We start from the raw sequence: 20,068 nt of genomic DNA on the forward strand, positions 1-20,068 counted from the left end.
AGTGACTGACTGACTGCCGTAGAGTTTACTGTTAGAGCCATAAAATCTAGGTTGTTATAAAAGTTACCTTATGTAAGGTAAATGTTCACGCCTGGCGACAACAAATTAGTTATTATGTGGTTAGAGCGCAATTAAAGAAATATAGAAATATATGTGTGGGAAATGTTTAGGGAACGAAGAATCTACAGTATATGTCAATAACAATATACTCCCTCTCGATTTGGGAACAAATTATAATTATGTATTTGAGTGCAATTCACTATTTCAACTTTCTCTTGTCTAGATCTACATATCGCTCTGCTCACTAATTAAGCTAAGTTTTCGAAAAGTATTGAATAAAGGCCCTGACCTCCATAAGATCAATGCACACAAGTTTCTTTCTTCAAATCGAACGAATCCGAAACATGTTTTCACTTAAATTAATTTACAAACAAAAAGAAAACAGATTGTTGTTTATTCTCTTGATTCGAATAGTATTTAAATGATTTTTGGCACCCTGAACTAGAGGGCAGACACCTGTTGTAAACATATTGTTCTTGTTGTTTGTTTTGCTATGAATATTTATTCGTTGTTCTTTTGTTTTAGATTTTAGCATAAGTATGCCACAGATTTCATAATGCTGCATGGCTGACCGAATATTTATGTTGCATACTTTTTGAAGTTACAACAAATTTAACATAATTAGAAAAGACTCGCAAGTCTATTTAATGAATGTTTTTCGCTGTGAAAATAGAAATTTTAAACTCAATCTGAATGTAAAAAGTTAATATATATATATATATATATATATATATATATATAAGCTTAAATATTATTGAAAATATATAGTTTAAAATTAATAAAATAAAGTAGCTGTACCAAACTCGGTCTGTATTTATACTGTTCAAGTTCAATACAGTCTGAAATAAATTTAATTAGCTAACTGCGTCGCAATCTAAATTCATGTCACATTAAATTAACAAACTCGAACGAACATTGCTCAGGAAAGTTTTATAATATTTGGCTTAATTTATAGCTAATTTAATTCAAGAGCAGAATTAAAATTCTAGTACAAATATTGATGGCATTCATTTAATGCTTTCGTTTTCATATATGATTATTCAAAATTCCCTCAGACACGTGTTTCGTTCCAATACCAAGAACTTTCTCGGCCAAAAAACGAGTATCGTTCATACAACAACCCAGACAAAGGCATTGAGCGAGTGCTCTAATAAATTTGCAAATAAGTATCAAATTCACTTGATATTCACTTTTGATATTCATACGAAATCAGCTGAGAGATAAGCTCTGCAAGCTATTTGCCCATTTAATACAAAAATTTGCTGAGCTGAGCATAGAAATATGTTTGTGTAACAAATAAAATATGTGCAATCCCTATAGCTGAATGTAAACCTGCTAAGATATACGTGAAATCCGGTTGTCAAAGGTGCGATTATCAGCCGTGACAAATCAATTCTCTCTGAGTACGTCACTAATTAGTGATAAGCGTGTGCCATTAGCATGTTTTCATAAATATTGACAATAGAAATTAAGTTCTCAGCGATTAGAACATAATACACGTCCGAATTATTAGGAATAACGTGATCATTTCACAAATGCTAAAGATCTCTAATTAATATTATCGAAAATCAGAGCTTGTTCATCAAAAAACATGAAGAAAGATTTCAATAAAACTCATTTAGCTTAAATAGGTACTGATTTTTACATATGCATGTATTTCTTTATTATTTTGTTAGATTAAGTGTGTTAAATAGACAATATTAGGCTTGCTAGAGCAGTTACAATATTTGTTCATGGGCGTGAGGCCTGCTACAAACAAGTTGACTTAAACATTAGAGCACAACGGGGCAATGAGTAACCATTATCCCAGAATTTCCATTCGAAAACAATAACAATTTGTTATTTGCGTAGCGTTTTTAGCGTTTTCCAATAAATACAAATGTGTGTGTGTGTGTGTGTGTGTGTGTGTGTGTAACTATGAACTCTATGGTAAGGTAATTTCTTGGCTAAGTGTACTCGTCTACTCTAGATAATTTAATTGTAAAACCAATTGCGCTAAATAATTTATGTAGGGTGTAAATATTTTCACTCTCTCGTCCTAAATTTATGTACAAATTAGATCACTTAAATGCTAACTATCTTTCGTTAATATTGCGGGTTCAAGCCGAAGAAGCAAAGAAGAGACACAGTTACAAGACGTCAAAGATACCGAACTAAGTGTAAGTCGAATACAAAAGAAAAAACACAGTCTTATTTACTTAAAAGAAAATAGAAGAAAATGCCAGGAAGCATTCCACAGCTATCTATCCAAATATGCAGACCGGAGCAGTGCGCTGAGTGGTTGTGGCAAGCTGTAGGATATGCATATGTGTGCTCACTGGGCACTGGGTGAAGACAATGGCAATGGCAATGGCAACGGCAACGCAGCTCAGGCAGCCACAGCGGGCGCCGGCGGCTGGGGCAGGAGCCGATGGGATTGCTGCTTCCAGGGGCGACGCTTGAGATGCGTGTTCTGCGAGTTGGTCCATCTGAGAACGATTTGAAGTGAGTTAAGGGGTAAATCAAAGTCGTGTTTTAGCTGTCAGCTTGCCTGTGATATTTGGAGAGCTTGCGTCGCTTGGCAGATGGCACCATATCCATGTCCAGCCGGCTGCCCACAAAGCCAAAGTTGCCCACGCTGCCCGACAAGGGGCCTGCGAAATACAATAAATGTCTAAATGCGCTCTTGATGAGAGATTTATTCCACTCGTTGTGCTTACTGTGCTTCCGCTTGTTGCTGCGCTGGACATGATTGACGGCGGTGGGTGGGGTAGCTGCCGCTGACATGCCCAGCTGCGGCAGCTGGCGGCGTATGCTGCAGTTGCGTCCGCGGCAGCTCTTCAGGCGCTCCAAGGTGTCGTGCATGTGCGATCTCTCAGCAGGCGTTAAACTAGAGGCCTGGTTCTGTGTTTCAAATCGATCTGCATTAAAGGGAAATTATATTGAAATTATTACTGATAATTATGATTGGAATGTGAATGTATGGGAAATAGGACTTGAGTTCTTTTACACTCGTATACATTTTCTTAGATCTATTCATATTACAATCATGAATAATAATCGGACTTGGGTATTTGAGTATGAGTATGAGTATAAGTATGAGAAATATAACTTGGGTTCTCTTATATATATTTTTGTGATATGAATATATTGATTATAGGGAATAGGACTTTGATTCTTTTATAGTCACTCACAATCAAGAGATCTAAGAAGATATATTTATATTGGGTTTATGATGAATATGGAGCTTGAGTTCTTTTACATTCGCTTAGACCCATACAAATGATATTGTAATTGTAATTGATAATTATGATAGGACTTGAGTTCTTTTACACTCGCGTACGTTTTCTTAGATCTATTTATATTGAAATCTTTTACACTCTCTTATATTTACTTAGATCTATTTATATTGCCATTAAGATTAACAGCTATTATTGAGATAACACTTAAGTTCTTCCACATACTCTGGCATTCTCATAGGCCTGTACAGCCTTATCCTTACCTATAGTGAGATTATAGAACGTTATCAATCCCGTCGTAAATTCACAGTAGAGAAAGTCATGCGTGGCATTAATGGTGCGTAGACAGGAGTAGGTGTTGTTGTTGGCATTCATGCAGAAGCAGAAGGGACTGTCGTTCCAGAAGGGCGCCGTGCGCCAGTGCTGATTGTCGTGGGAGAAGCAGTTCATCTTCTCCGACAGACATTCCTTCTCCAGGCGCGCCTTTTTGATGCGTTTGCGTTCCTTCTTGCGCTGTCGTTCCTCCTTGAGCTTACGCCGTGCCTCCCGAGCCATCTCCTTGGAGTCGGCATAGCTAAAAACATATTGCATACATTATTGAAAGTTCAATTTTATCTGCCTTTGCTTACCTCTCGCCCACATCCGGCTCGCAGTAGCACTCGGCACGCGATGCATAGTGTGGTGTCTGGGACTGATCCGGGAAGTCGTAGCCAGCAGCTCCTCCGATACCACGAATGATATCCTTTTGGCTGCCGCTAAACGTATTTGGCAGCAAGACGGAGCGGGGCGTGGTAGCGATATCACCAAAGTAGCTCATGTTGAACTCGGGACCGGCTCCCTCCTGGAGCCCAGCTGGATCATTGCGCCGCCGGCCCTCGCCACGTCGGCCAGCCGCAGCCGCCTGCTGCTTGCTCTCCCGCATTTGCTTCTTCATGTCCTTCAGAGTGCTGATCTTGTCCTTCAGCAGCTTGATGAGCATATCAATTTGGTTGCGAGAGGTGCGCCAGGTCTTCTCATCATCGTAGATCACATCCGAGCAGTTCACCTTGTCCGTGCTCTCCTCCACAAAGCAGCGGGCGCCGCCCTTCGAGAATTTTTCGCCACGCCCCAAGGGGGCTGCGCTGCGATTGTACAGCTCATGTTCATTGAACTTGTGCTCCAGCGTCTCCAGAGTACTCTGAATTTGCTGTATGACCACAGCGATGGTCTCATTAGAACTGGATTTGGAATTGTTCGCAGTGAGGTTTTGCATGGTGGGCGCCTCCCGTTTGCCCCTGGCCTTGTGTTGGGCCAGCAGATCGACAGCCTGGTGTAAGTCGAGCAGCTCTTCCATTTCGTAAGGCAGCTCTGAGTGATAGACCTCCTCGGGCACTTGGCGTTTGTGGCGTCTCTTGCCCAGGTGCTGCTGGTGCTGGTGGTGCTGCATTTGAGTGCGCTTGTGCAGGCGGTGCGGGTGCAGGGATGTAGTCGGTGCTCGGATCTTGGTATAGACCAAGCCGTTCGAGGTGAAGCAGGCGCAGTTGCGTTGGTACTGCTTGCGTGGCATCGCCGCCAGGTGATGCTCCAGTTGCAGCTAAAAAGTCAGACAGTTGATTGAGCACCTGGTTGCATTACTCGATTGGTGATGGAACTCATACTTACATGGAACTTGCACTTGTGCTTGCGCCAGCGTCCCTCCTCATTGACGCACTTCCACTTTTGGCCTGGCAGACAGTTCTTTAGCAGCGCCGGATCGGAGCACTCGGAGTTGAGTCGCATCATTTTCGTGATGTAGGGTGCTATGGGCAGGTGGTTGTCCTGCTGCTGCAGCAGGTCCTGCTCCTCCAGCTCATCATCATCGTCTTCTTCGGCCCCAGCATCCACCAGATCCTCGTCGTCCACTGCAGCCGCTGAGCTGTCCATGGCATCATCGCCATCTTCGTCTTCAGCGTCGGTGTCCAGATCCTCTTCAAAGTCCTCCTGCTCCGTTGTGGTTGCCACAGAGCTCAACAGGGTAGCCACTGTGCTGGTGATGCTGCTGCTGCTGCTGTTGACGTTCTCCAGCAAATCCTCCAGCAGTGTGCTATTGACTAGCTTCATGCTGTGTCGATCCGCCAGTAGACGCGCCCGGGATTCGGCTATCTGCTCTGGCGTCTCCCGACGGCCTGAGCTCTCGATGAGGAAGCTGTCCGGCCAGGTGTCGCGCACCACTCGATTGCGACTGAGTAGCAGCGGCAGAATACTCCGTCCGTCCATGTGCTGCGGTGTCGGCACCCCACCCATGTCCAAGAAGGTTGGCGCAAGGTCTACATTCAGCACGATTTCGTTCACACTGCAACCAAGAGAAGACTCGATTAGCCTGGATTGAACGGATTGATGAAGTGTGCATGGATTACTTACACCCTGGACGCCTGGATTCCAGGACCGCGTATGAGGAAGGGCACACGCACATCGAACTCGAAGGGGAAACTCTTGCCCTTGATCAAGCCGAATTGGCCAAGATGATATCCGTGGTCCGAGGTGTACACAATGTACGTGTTGTCCAGCTCTCCCAGCGCCTTCAGCTCATTGTAGACTCGCTCCACGGCCACATCGACGCTCTGTAGTGTCTGCAGGCGCTTCGTCATGAGGATATTGGTGAAGCGCATGTGCACCGGCTGCATGGGCTCCGTAACCCGCAAGATCCACTGCTTGTCCGGATTGGGCGCGTGATCATAGCTGGGCGTGCTAGAAATCGAATAAATGATAAGTATTGCTATATGACTCAGGGAGAGATCGGAACTCACTGATGCGTGGTCACGTTGTGGAAGAGGTGGCTGTACTGCGGCGCAGAGTCCTCGGGCCCGTGTGGCGCCGGGAAGCTCATGGTCAGCAGCACGGGCTTTCTTTGGTTTTGCTGCTTGGAGGAGCGCAGGAAGGCAATCGAGTCGTTGGCTATCAGATCAGGATAGTAGTCCTTGGCATAGTCGAAGCCATGCTTGATCTTCTGCCCATTCAGGTTGATGCTGTAGTTGTAGTACTTGGAGTTCATGATCAGGCCGCCCCACTCGCGCCACCCAGGCGGTATGTAGGAGCCGTTGTACTTGTTCAGATACTTGCCAAAGTAGCCGGTGCGGTAGCCCGCATTGGACAGGTAGGTGGCATAGGAGCGCGTCTCGTGCGTCGCCTGCCACTGGGGGCTGGAGCAGTTGTCGTTGTTCGTAAACACCATGTGGTTGTGCACATACATGCCCGTCAGCAGCGAGGAGCGCGCCGGGCAGCACATGGGCGTGGTCGTGTAGGCGTGCCGAAACTCGGCGCCGCCATCGCGCAGCAGCCGCAAAGTGCGCGGCATGAAATTGAGCGAGCCCAGCTCCACATCCTGGTCGTCGGTCAGGATGAGGATTATGTTGGGCCGTCGCTCGCGAGCGGCATTCGAGTCGCGCGAGAAACGCTTCGATCCGCCACTCGAGTGGCTGCGGTGCTGCTGCTTGCTATGCGACTCGCCCGCCAATGGCTCTCGCTGTTCCTTGCCATCAGCCGATAGGGGCAGCAGGTGTAGCCCGAACACAAGCAGCGCCAGGCAGCAAATGGCCAGGTGAGTCCTCAATTGCGACATCTTTCACAGTGAGACGTTGTGGCTTGTATCCAGTGACTTGGCTTAAATTTTCTCAAAAAGAAACACGTCTTACGTCAGCTGCCACATTATGAGACGAGCGCAACACGCATTAAATACTGTTCTGAAAGTAGATTAAGAAATTTCATATAATTTAATATAATGCGTATTTTAATAAATAAAAGAATGAGTGGAAGAAAATATATTTGTGGAGACGGAGATAGAGTGAGAAAGACAGAGAAGGAAAATATACACAGCGCTAGAGAGACAGACAGAGAGAGAGAGAGAGAGAGAGAGAGAGATAAATACAGTGAGGGTTAGAGAGACAGACACAGAGGGAAATAAAGGAATAGAGACATATATAGAAAGAGAGAAATGGAAATATATAGAGCGGAAAACGAGAGGGAATAATTGAAAAGATAGAGAAAAAGAGAGCAAAATTGAAAGATGGAACGGGAGAGTGAAATGGACAGGTAGACAGACGGATATACATGTACATTGACAGTGTTAGAGATAGAGTACAGAGGTAGATATAGGAAAGAGCACTATTAAAAACTGTATCACTCAATTGATAGACAAGAATGAGTTCAACAGAGAGAAGGGAGGGAGAGGCAATCTAAACGATAGAAAAAAACCAAACTAGTTAGAGACTCAGGGCCAGAAAGAGGGAGTTAGGGAGAGATAGAGAAAATTATGATTTTATTATATATTCTTCTCCCACTCGTCATAATTCTTAGTCTCATTTCATATCCATTTATTCATCTAGTTCACACCATTCTACACACACATCTTTGTTCACACTCACTTTTTTTGAGATCATTGTAAATTTTTCTCTTTAAGAGGTTTTCAAGTTTCTTGTTGATATGATATGATATTGCTAATAAGTGAGCATATTTATAAATACTTATATATATGTATACATATATAAAATGTAAAGTAGATAAATGTATGTAGCTAGCTGTATGCGAAAGTGCATCTCCCAGTCAACTCTTTTTTGCTTGGCGCTCAAGAAAGTTAATTAAAACAGATTTCTTTTCGGTTTTATTGCCTCCTACCTTTCACCCAAGCAACCAGATGTAACAACTGTTGCAAAACTGTCTTAACAAAGAGACAATCTATGGTTTTTCGCATCGCGTATCTGGGTTAAGATCTGTGCGCCATCTTAGCGACGCATCTAGTTGGCTAATCAAGGCAGCTGCTCTCTCTCGCATATTTTATGCACCGATTGACCTTCCGCACGGCCAGCAGACGGCAGACAGCAGACAGCGGCAGTTTGACTCGAGGGCTCTTGTCACCAAATATTTGCAAAAGATTTCCTGTTTTTTTTTTCTCTACGTAATTTTTGTTCCCTTTTTCGTGGCCGGGTGAAAGATGGGACCTGAGCTCGAATCAGAGCAATGAACATTTTGCCCAGTTATAAGGAGCTGTCATCTCCCTCTCTCTCGCTGTCGTTGTTGTTGTTGTTGCTGTTTCTTGAAGTGCACCGGTGTCCTTGCTGAAATTTATGTGCCACTTGCCGGTGAAGTGAAAACTGCTTTTACTGCCGTTTCTTTTTCGCACTCATTCTGTTCCTCTTTCTGGTAATTCCGAGTATATTCCAGATGCAGTTTGCGCTCGCTTGGCTTGGCAACGTGCACAGCACAGCTCAGCACTCGAGCAGGGGCTGCTGGGCCAAGGGCCAAGGGTTGAGGGTTAGGGTGCAGGCACCGGCTTAAGTGTGATTTATGCAGTGCATTCTGCTGTAAGGAGCTTTTACCATTGTAATTGCAGTTGAGGGAGATGGCTTTTAAAGAGGTGCGCTTTTATTGGCCATCATGCCACGGATGTTGCAACAACAAGCTTATTGTTATTTTTCCTATTCTCAGGCAAATAAATTTTGAAATGCCTGAGATATGCATTTCACATTATGCGCAACTCTATTTAGTTGCCTCCATGTTAAGCAAACACACTTATTTCTGGCCTTCACTAAAATTGAGTAAACGTTGCAAAATTTTGCTAAAAATGATCTTTCTATGCACTGCGACCTTCGACTCAAAAGAGCACTTAGTTCCCTCTCTATCTCTCTCACTTTTTGTCTAACTCTCTTAGAGTCAGACTAGAGCTCGGCTCTCTTTACTCTTAAGTTTATGACTTTAATTTGCAATGCTTCGTTGGTTTTACATATGCTTTGTTTTTATTTATTTTTGTCTAAATTTAGTTTCCGAAAGTCTAAGCGTCCAGTTGGCAGTACTTAAGTTTTTAGTCAGTTTTAATATTATATTAATTTTAATCTTCAGCAAGTAAATAAAAAATATAGTTCACATAGCTCTTAGAGAACTTAGTGAGGGACTATTAAATTCTTCTTACAGAAAATACGATATCCTTTACTTGAAGAACTATGATGATCTTTATTATATCAAAAACTGTATAATGCTTGATAGATTTGCATTATACAGTTTTTGATATAATAAAGATATAGACAAATCAAGATCAAATCAGATCACAAATCACATATTTTAAAATATTTTATATAGTCATCATAGAACAAATCTTCATAAATAGCTAATTGACTCTCACCAAACTTTGCAAGCTTTGTTTATGCATCTACTTAGAAGCACACCTTAATTTTATTGCTCTAATTGGAATTTTTATAATAAAAATTAAAAAAAAAAAAAACAAAAATTTAATTTATTATCTTCACATAGCTGTAATTAATCGTACATTTGATTTCAATAAGAATATTTTTGTAAACGCTCAATTTATATATTTAAAGTCTTCGGTTTTTGTAATCAACTAATGCAATTTTTTCAAATGTATATTTTGCTTACATTTAGCAACCAACTCAACCGGCAACGACAAGCCCATCTCATCTTTGTATTGACCATTCGATACATACATTCATATACATATATCTGAAAACTATACGAGGCGAATGGTCTGCTGTTTATTTAAACTGTGCACAGCGGAGTAAAAAGAAATTGCTGTTATTTTCGCTTTGAAATGTGCGCCCATTTATGTTAAAATGCGAATGCAAAGAGCAGGCGGGGCAGGAGCGGGTTGCCACAGAAATGGCTGGCGAAAATGGAGATCGAAGGCGCCTCAATAGGCCACTTGACGGGGGCACGAAGCAAAACACATGCCAAATACATAAGTGTGTGTGTGTGTGTGTATATATATATGTGTTTGAAAGTGCTCGAAGTTCGAGTGTCTTCACCTCAGCAGAGCAGCAAATGCAATATTTTGCTTGGCCGTTTTATTTATTTATGCCCAATTATGCTGCATTTCTCGATCGAGTGGCTGGAAATCGCAAGCAATTGTAGCTCAAAAGAAAGCCAAACAGCTGAAGTGGCTTTTAGGTAAGCAGCTGGCAACAGACAGTCGCCAGCATCGGCGTCAGCATCTTCTGCTGCTTCTTCTTCTACTTTGACTCCCGACTCATCGACTTCCTTATTCCCCAAGGTTGCTTAGTATGCAACAGCGGCGAGAACAAGTTTTGCGCTGCTGCTGCTGCTGCTGCTGCCCAGCATGACCCACGTCTATGGCCCTAAAAAGGAAACATGTTTGTGGCCACTGGCCGCTGGCCCCAGACCAAAAAGGAGCTGCACAAATACAAAACGCTGCAAAAGCTGCTCTTTTTATGTGCGGCCTCTCACGGCCAGTCGCCGCCTTGACAGGCGTCACGCATGCGCAGACGCTGCACCCTGCACACTGCACCCTGCACCTTGCAGATATGGACCCAAACCTGGAGCTGGACCTGCTCTGCCGGCTAGCAACAGCAGCAAAGTGAATCTCTATCGCAGCCGCAACAAACAAAGAGCCCACACGATTCTCTCTGATTCATTCATGAAGTTCATGATATTTATTTGTTTTGTGTCCTTCGCTCAGCTCCGCTCGCTCTGCCCGGATATTGTTAGTTTGTTAGGCTGTCTTGTTATGCTCTTTGTTCAGCTCTGTTCGGGTTCGAGACGGTCTGCGCTGCTCGCCCTGGCCTGTTGCTATGCGCTCGTAAAATTTAATAGCAACATCTTAAGTATAGTAGCTTTTGTGCATTTCAACGTTTCGAAGGGTTTTGGCATCGTAGGAATTTCGGTTGGAATGGGACATCAAATGAAATTTAACAAGAAAAGAATTAATGCCCTTTGCAGCTATCTTTTCAAATTTCCTTCCTTTGGTATTAGTTACCTGCAATCAGGTCTATCTATTTCTATAAATATTATCTTTACATAACTAATCCCACGTTTTTTTACGGTTCCAAAAAAGGCTTTCTGTTATTTACTTGGTAAATGTGTTGGTAAATTCTGTGCCTGAGATCGCTAACTATTAGCTAAACTTTATATTAATTTTATAAAAATTAATGATCACCTATAAAAACCTTACAGTGCTTTATTCTAATAAGAACTTCACTATGATATTTAGAAGAAATCATTAATGACTTTTGGAATCCACATAAAAGGGGATTAGGCAGTTCGTCTTGATAACATTTGCTTACTCTACAATTCTTGCAGTGTGTATTTTATATTTGAAACATAACCTGTAATCATTATCATTATATTTTATATATGTATAATTTTTGCATTTTTATACCCTGAACCCATTTTCAATGGGAAATCAGGGTATAATGGTTTTGTTGAAATGTATGTAACAGGGAGAAGGAGGCGTGGCAGACCCCACAAAGTATATATATTCTTGATCAGGGTGACGAGCTGAGTTGATTTGGCCCTGTCCGTCTGTCTGTCCGTCTGTCCGTATGTATGAACGCGTCGATTTCAGAAGATATAAGAGCTAGAGACTTCAATTTTTTTTAAAATGTCCGTAATTACAGCGCGCATATCAAGTTTATCATTAAAAATCGATAACTCATCCCGATCTTTTTTTATCGATAAAAAACCTTATCGAAACCCAGTTATAAAATTATATCTCCTACACCTTTATTGCTAGAGTCTCCAAATTTTTAATGTATGCTTATATGCAATTTATACAATTTCGGTTTTTGTTAAAATTTACCCCCCACCTCTAAATTCACCCCCTCACCCTCACTTTTATAAAAAGCGTATTTCAAATACTAGAGACTTGTGCTTTGGCAATTACATGTATATTCATGTTATAATCATAATCTGAAAGTTTCATGAAGATCGTACGTCCATAAAAAAAGTTATTAAACAATTAAGTTCTCATAGTAAGCGCACACTGCAGCCCATGCGTGTTTATGCTTGGGTGCTTGTGTGTGTATGTGTTTGTGTATGTGTGTGTGTATGTGTGTGTGTATGTGTGTGTGTGTATGCGTTTGTGTGTGTATGCGTGTGTGTGTGTGTATGTGTGTCTGTATGCGTGTGTGTGTATGTGTGCCTGTGTGTGCGTTTGTGTGTGTATGCATGTGTGAGTGTATGCGTGTCGCAGTTCGCAGTTCGTGTCGTGTTTCTTATGTAAGCTGAAAAATTATTGAAAAATTATTGAAATATCTATTGCTCCAAGGGTTCAGGGGATCTCGTAGTCGAGCAGTCTCGACTAGAGCTTTTTTACTTGTTTCTCTTTACAACAGACTCTACAGTCCACACAGAAAAGCTCTTATGCATATATGAAATATAGCCGATGTTCCCTGTTACCACTGCTTAATTCTTAAGCTAGACTTGATCTAGGATTAATTTTAGACTCTAATAATTTTATTTTAATAAATAAATTTATATAAAATATTTTTTAAAGATTTTTTTATTTTAGCAAAAACGATTTATATCTTAGACTAAACATACTCTTATATTTTCTTTAGACATATTATTTGTTAAGTTCAATAAAGTTGTATATATAGAATCACAGGAGGACTACTCCAGTTTCTAATTATTATATTATTATTATTATATAGAGATCTGGCAAAATTTTGTACGATTCATAAACTTTAATCGAGCTGAATGCAGTTCTCTCCCAATTTCATTTTCAGCCGAAGCTGCATATATTTGACAAGACAAGATCATATTACGAGCAATGCATCTACCAAGGGAGTCGCATATTTGGCAAGCTGAAGATGGATCACTCTCATTCTATTTCTGGCAGAAGCGTGACAAATTGAACAGATGCATATCAGATTATAGCACTAGCTGATTACGCAGCAGAAAACGACATTGTCCAGTCGACCAATCAGAAGAGCAACATCGAAAGCAGCCATCCATCAGACAGACGGCTGTACGTTCAATGAAATGCAAATACATACATGTGTATTTCAATTAGCGCGCAGTCCGAGCCAATTGAGTCCGGAGGCATTCGCGGCACGCAACGGCGATCCGTCCGCCAGGGCAGCGGCTGAGCTCAGCGCAGATTTATGAATATGCAAATAAATGGCAGTTGGCTTCTTGATGCCGCTAATCCGACAGCCAGGCGACAGTCGGCATTCAATGATAAATCTCGCTTATCAGCGACGCCGCCGACCGATCCGCTGGCGCAGGATTGCACTCATGGCTCATTAGTGCACATGTCAGCGACTCGCGTGTGCAAATAGTTGTCCACCGAGAGTGGGCAGCCCACAGTCGTCACGGCAGTGGATCTCATTTGGGGCAATCGTAGCCAGAGCTTTGCGCAGTCAGAGAGTCTGCAAATTCGAAGCCAGCCGCGTGGGCTGTCGCATCTACTCCTCCGGATCCATCCATTTCAGTGCTTAATTAGGCAATTAGGCAGGCTGGCCAGTTAAGGACTGACTGAACTGCAAGTGATGGAATGGGCATCTCGGTGCCAACTCAATTTAACGCTTAACTAAACATTTAAAAGCCACAGCATGCGCTGCGCAAAAAGCGACAAAAACACGCACGCGGGAGGTGTGGGCTGTCGGACACGCCCACACGCCCGCACGCCCACATGCACACTCAGCCAACGTCAACATCTTCGACTTCCAACTCGGAGCTATGCCAGCCCACAACATTCATAAGAACGCCAAACCACTTCGTAGTATGTAGTAAATGCCATCTGGGTGGAGCCCAACTCGTTGGAAAGGCTCCGGAGAGGCGAGCGGAACGTCGCGTCGTCGCTTTGCAGAAAATTTTAAGGCGACACATATTAGACAGTTATTACGGCTATGAATATTTAAGCGTGCAGTCAGTTCCATTATGTAAGATTTATTTCAAATTTGGTCAGTGGCCTAAGCTCCTGAAAATTCGGTAAACGTCAACAATAAAGAAATACATTTCTTAACCTGAGAGCTAATATGCCTTTTCAGCTGTACCAAACAGAGCATACATATTTTTCAAGGCTGTTTTGATCAGTTTATTAAACACCTTTCGATGCTGATCGATTGTTAGATATCTTGTATTTTAATTATATTTGCCTGGGCATACATATATAAGGTGTAAAATCCGCATTGAACTTGATCGAATACTTAAATGCTAATTGATGTCTTAATGTGCTATACTTAATTTGTTAAATAAATAAAATAGTAAATAAATATTAAAAAAAAAAAAAAAAATTAATAATCAACAAAATAAACTTTTAGACTTTTTCTCAGATAAAAGTTAATTTAAAAATATATTAATAATTAGTATTATAATAATAATAATAATTAGAATACATTTTTAGAATTTTCCTCAAATAAACATATAATACGAAACAAAAAATATATAATAAAAAAAAAATAAATAATAATAATTAAATGTCGTTTTTAGGGTTTTCCTCAGATAAACAAATAATAATAATTAATACAAAATTAAATATATAATAAATATATAAATTAATATATAATAATAATTAGAATAAGTTTCTAGACTTTTCCTCATTATTCATTATTATTAAGATAAATAATTAAATTGCTTTTAGAGACTTTTCCTCAGATAAACAAATAATAATAATTAATTAATTAATTAAAAAAAATACTAATAATAATTAGAATAAGTTTCTAGACTTTTCCTCATATAAAAGGAACTGATATAACTTAATAGAATATATCTCATTAAAAAACTTTATAAACATAATTTTGCTATGCCTTTTTACAGGGTAACTAAAAATAGCTAACAAAAATTAATAAAAATAAATTGTAATATTTATTGTTTATTTGTATATGTGCGAAGTTGAAAGAGAAACACAAAACCTGCTCAATGTGAATGACTTTGGCACACGTTCGGACACGGTCAGACAAGTGTCAGACAGACAACAAATGCGTGTGTGTTCATGTGTATATGTGTGTGGGCAAAGCAGCAACGAAATTAATTTGTTAACAAAAATATAACATAAATATGAATTGAATGTATGTATTCAAATTTGAATGGATTCAAAGCGCCGCAGCGAGGGACTCACTCATTCGTTTAATGGCTACAAATTGTTTGGAATGTGCGCAAATAAATCATAATATCAATGAGTTGGATCTTTGGAGGCAACTTTGCAAAGTAATGCCATGGGATGCGTGAGTATGACTTTTAATACATTTTCGGTTGAAGATTGTCTCTTGAATCTTATAAAAGGAGCAGATAAAGCTCAAAGGTATGATTAGAATGTGTTTTACAGTTTTTACTTGTAGAATTTTTGTTTAACTTCCAATTCGAATATCTTGAAAAGTTTTTACTTGACTGATTACTTTGGTTTCCAGTATAACTATAAGTATGAGTTACTCAGCAAAAATAAACTGCTTCAACTCCATTTCATATTAAAAAATATATATATACAAGTATGCTACTTATACATGTCATATAAATATAACTTGTATTTAAGCATTTAACCCATTAATAGTTTTTAATAAACATACCTATATCTATAATAATAGTAGCTACTAGTAAATAAGTAACAAGAAAATTGTTAGAAGAATATTGCAGACTTTGGAGAATAATACTAGAAATTACGAAATGGCCCATTGAGTCAATAAAATATTTTGAAATTTTTAATGTGTGAATTCCTAATCTGTTGAGCAATTTGCAAAATATGTTTTAGCAATTAACAACGTCAGCATAAATTTCGCTTGCAGTTGACATTTTAAGAAGCCCACAGCTTTTTTTTTTTAAGAAATATAAGAATAAAATATAAAATAAAATAAATTACCTAACAGCTATTGGCGTTTTCGGCAATTATCAGTCAATTGCCTGAAGGTTTTCCACTTTAATGTATTATTATTGAGCACATTCAGTTTGGGAAAGGTCAAATGGCAATGGCAACAGCTGCAGCCTGTGGTGCGGTGCAAGCCAGCGACCAACCAAGCTGGTTGTTGGCCAAGTCCAGTCAAATTGAAATAGACAAAATTTGAATACACTGACTAATTGGCTATGGCGACAGGAAACGTTCGTTTTGCCGTGTACTTTTGCCACGACACAATTGGCCAATTACAGGCGAACATTTAGACGTGAATGCGACTAGGACAAGCCCTATTCCAGCTGTGGTTATTGTTGCGGTGCTGCGGTGCTATAAACAAATCAAATCAAATAGTGACCCACTTACAGGCTTACACAATTTTCCGCTATAACGAACTAGCAAACACACACACATATACACACATTCATATGCATGCAGCGACAGTGACAGCGAAAAGTCATGCTGCAGTTGGGTAAAAAAAAAAAAAGAAAAGAAAACGAAACATTTTCATTGAATTGCAGAACAAAACAAAAAAATCAAAAACAATCCTCTTAACTGGAAACTCAACTGCGGTTTTTGCAGCACAGTTTGTCAATTTACATTCAGAAAGGACTCGTTGGCCAAAGGACTTCTGCAACGTTGCCCGACATTTGCATATGACCAACTGAAGTTTCGGACAACTTGGACATGTGGTAAAAATGCAGGGAAATGGGCGGAAGGCTCAAAATTTAAGAATTTCGAGTGTTAAAGAGTGAAAAGTGAAGATACAAATTCAATACAAATATAGTCAAATGACAAGCGAGCAAGGATTTTTGCGATATTAAAGTAATAAATATTATAGCGTAAAGTCTTAATTAGCCAAGTTTAGATAATTTACTCACAGATGCATATATTAAATTATTTCTATATCTATCATACCAATTGCTCTACCACTACCAGCCATAATTTGATGTCCTTATGCAAGCAGGCCAAATTGAGGACACAATTACTAGATCTAATTGCGCATAGTTTCAAGGAACTTTGAACCAAATTGGCCGAGCAAGCGATTTGCACTTGTTGAACACATCAATAAAAATAACAAAATCGGATCCGCAATTGAAATATGCGGTTCGCCAGCTGGGGAACAGCTTAAGCTGGCGGAGCTAAGAGCAACATAGAGAGAGAGAGTGAGAGAGCGGGAGAGAGGGAGAGTGAACGCAACTAAAATAGAAATTCTAGTGCAAATGTTAAAAATTCTCGTGACATATCACAGGAATGTTGTCTGGCTGTCTCCATTGTCGTAGTCGTTGCCGCATTTGAAGCTGCTTCAAATAGTCGCAGCAGCTAAAACGCTTCCAGACACCGCTCGTCGCACCCCTCTCTCTCTCTCTTTCTCTCTCTATCTCACACGCTCTGTCCATGAATATTCTGCTGATGGCACCGAAAACCACAAATTCGACGACTATTGAAAAGTTGTTTACCTTGGACTAAATGCCCTGGTCAACAACTGGGCTGAGCTCTGAGTTGCTGCAGTGGGCTGACCATAAATCATAGCTGCTGGGTGGGCGTGGCGTTGGTTGGGTCTTCTAAAGAATTTCGACTGCTACTGCGATCGGCTTTCAACAATATGAATCATTTGCAAAGAAGAGGCTGCGGCTCCACCAAGACACCGACATCGGCACCGTCACCGACGCCGATGCCGACGCCGACGTCGAAAACAAACCTTTCCCTGAGCCTGAGAATGCTAATGGCCGTCAGGGTTCAGCTTTCAGTACGGGGCGTCAAACGGAAGCCGCATTAGTTACACATACAAATAAAAAAAAAAAATAAAAAATAAAAAAACAAGAAAAGAAGATATCAAAACGCACAGGAGAGACGTCCGACCCTAAAAATATATATGTATCAGGTGATTCAACCACTTGTCGACACTCAGCCCCAAGGCTATCGAAGCGAGGGACACGAGCCGCTCCGATGACACAAATGCAAAAGGAGCCTCGGCATTGGCTGGCCTTCAATTCGACTTTTTTCTCTCATAAGCATGTCACATGAAGAAGGCCACAGTAATAAGCATTAAGTAGGATCACGTATTAAAGGTGATGGCTAATCAAACTCCACTTACACAGACAAGAACAGATAGTTTCAGTATTTTATACTGTTACTCACAAAATAGTTGAAATATTTGTTGATTTTTATTTCTTATCAACAAGAATAAGTTTGGGGTATGTTATAGCTGATAAGGCAAGCCTGAACTATCGAGACCTCTTTTATACTATTAATTAACTAAAATAATAATAAATACTAGTATATTTTTGTACATTTATTTATATTCATAATTTAATATTTTGTGTATATGTATTGTATGTATGTATGTATGTATGTATGTATTGTATGTATTGCATTAATAAAATCGTAACTATTTTGAACTTGTAGTTTATTTTGTCAATATTTATGTTTGGCTGTGGATTTAAATGCAGCAGATTTTGAAACATTGCCAAAAAAGTGGCACTTAATTTTTGATACTGCCCGCTACGATTCGTTGCGAGCGCTGAAAAGCATTAAATATGCTGTAAAATGTTTATACTATTTTGCATAGACATCATTAAATTGGCAATTTAATGTCGTGTGGATCACGTTTGAGCTTTTTGTTTATTTTCTTTGATAAAAATGTTGTAAAATGTGTTTTTTTTTTCCCATAAACTTTTCTCTTTTAATTGACGCAAGTGCAGCTACCAATTGTCAGCCTGAAAAGTTTGTTTGATGTGCATAAAATGTCTTGAAATATTAAATAGACGCCGTTGAACTAAGTTACATTTAGGCGCGAGAAAATGTTGCAGCTGCAAAAAGTTTTCCAACTGCAGCAAAATTTATAAAGACGTCCAACTGTCAGCGCCATTCTCATGGCTGTCTGTCTAACAAAAAATAAATAAATAAATGAATATAAAGCGAGCCAAAAGCTGCGCAAATGTGAATTTTAGTGATTTATATAGCATATAAGTAATATTGGGCATAAGAAATCATCTATCTATTTATAGAACGTCGAGGCGCTAGTATTTTCTTCTTAGTGTTGCTTACATTGTTGGACTTCAACTTTGTTCAGCAGTGTAGACTATTATTATGCCTGCAGACACACACATATATATTTATATGTTGCGTGTGCTTTGCATTTGCAAATTGATTTCCATGAGTCGTTTGCCGCCAAATCCGCCATCGCCGAAATAGCTCAGTTGGGAGAGCGTTAGACTGAAGATCTAAAGGTCCCCGGTTCAATCCCGGGTTTCGGCATACGGAACTTTTTGCAATTTATTTATTATTATTATATATATATATATTTTTTTTTTTTCAATTTAATTTTAGACACTTGAAATTTTATTTTGCCTAAACTAAATTAGACCAAGTTTCCGTGGTGTAGTGGTTATCACATCCGCCTAACACGCGGAAGGCCCCCGGTTCAATCCCGGGCGGAAACATATTGTTATTTATTTTATAAAGACTTCTAAAAATATTATTACAAATTATTATATCACTCATTGCTTCTATTTAAATGGTTTGACATTCGATTTTTTTTTATTAAAATATAACTTAAATGTAATAGAAATTGATATTCATGAGATTTTAACGTCCCACTATATATTCACATTTTCAGCGAATTGTGCGTTGCAATGAAAACGATTGGAAAAGAACATTTTCATCACACATTTATGTCTGTTCGAGCTATTCAATTCTTCGGGCTATGATGTGCAATCTGATGATCTACAGTCTGCGCTTTATTTGGATTGCACGAAAATAAATAATGAGCAACAGTCAGTCAAAGCGCCAAGCGTCAAGCGCCAATGTTTTCTATCTGTCTGGTTGTCTGTCAAGCATATAAGAACGACAAACGTTTTAATATGCTTTTATTAGCCAAAGGCACTGGGAGGGATCCGCATCGGTCGTCGCCTGTCGGTCGGGGTAATTAGACTCCATTAGTGGCACTGCCAGACACTTCCTTGAAGCATTTGCTCACACACGCACACAAACAAGCACAGACAGACACGAGACGGGCATGTATGTATACAGAAATTAATGCAAAGTGCTCAGATGTCTCCAGCTAGCTGTATTAGTATCTATATATGTATCTGTATCTGTATCTGTGTCTGGATGTGAATTATGGGCACCATGTGCTAATGCTGATATGTGCTCGCTTGGGCTGGTGCTGGTGCTGATGCTGATGCTGGATGTGGCACTTGAT

General features: G+C 40.1%; 1 protein-coding gene and 2 non-coding genes across 6 annotated transcripts in view; 2 read left to right on the forward strand and 1 right to left on the reverse strand.

Moving 5' to 3' along the window:
- Positions 1-1,683: 1,683 nt before the first annotated feature.
- Positions 1,684-20,068, reverse strand: part of Sulf1 (Extracellular sulfatase Sulf1) — a 42,355-nt gene continuing 23,970 nt past the window's right edge. For 3 of the 4 annotated variants that reach the window (XM_018002966.2, XM_089462600.1, XM_089462601.1), the window contains exons 4-11: positions 6,044-6,976; positions 5,658-5,984; positions 4,920-5,589; positions 3,908-4,851; positions 3,542-3,852; positions 2,760-2,960; positions 2,591-2,693; positions 1,684-2,528 (exon numbers count right to left, since the gene is read on the reverse strand). In XM_018002966.2, coding sequence (XP_017858455.1) covers positions 2,429-2,528; positions 2,591-2,693; positions 2,760-2,960; positions 3,542-3,852; positions 3,908-4,851; positions 4,920-5,589; positions 5,658-5,984; positions 6,044-6,855 — 3,468 coding nt within the window. In that variant the 5' untranslated portion in view covers positions 6,856-6,976 and the 3' untranslated portion in view covers positions 1,684-2,428. The remainder of the gene's footprint in view (positions 2,529-2,590; positions 2,694-2,759; positions 2,961-3,541; positions 3,853-3,907; positions 4,852-4,919; positions 5,590-5,657; positions 5,985-6,043; positions 6,977-20,068) is intronic. The other variant, XM_089462599.1, reaches the window with a different exon arrangement.
- TRNAF-GAA (transfer RNA phenylalanine (anticodon GAA)) lies at positions 19,050-19,122 on the forward strand. Its single transcript has one exon. It is a non-coding gene; the product is annotated as a tRNA-Phe (tRNA).
- On the forward strand, positions 19,235-19,307 carry TRNAV-AAC (transfer RNA valine (anticodon AAC)). The gene has a single exon. It is a non-coding gene; the product is annotated as a tRNA-Val (tRNA).

This window comes from Drosophila arizonae, chromosome 2, assembly GCF_054131065.1.
Source record: "Drosophila arizonae isolate 15081-1271.41 chromosome 2, UAZ_ARI_1.0, whole genome shotgun sequence".
NCBI lineage: Eukaryota > Metazoa > Arthropoda > Insecta > Diptera > Drosophilidae > Drosophila > Drosophila arizonae.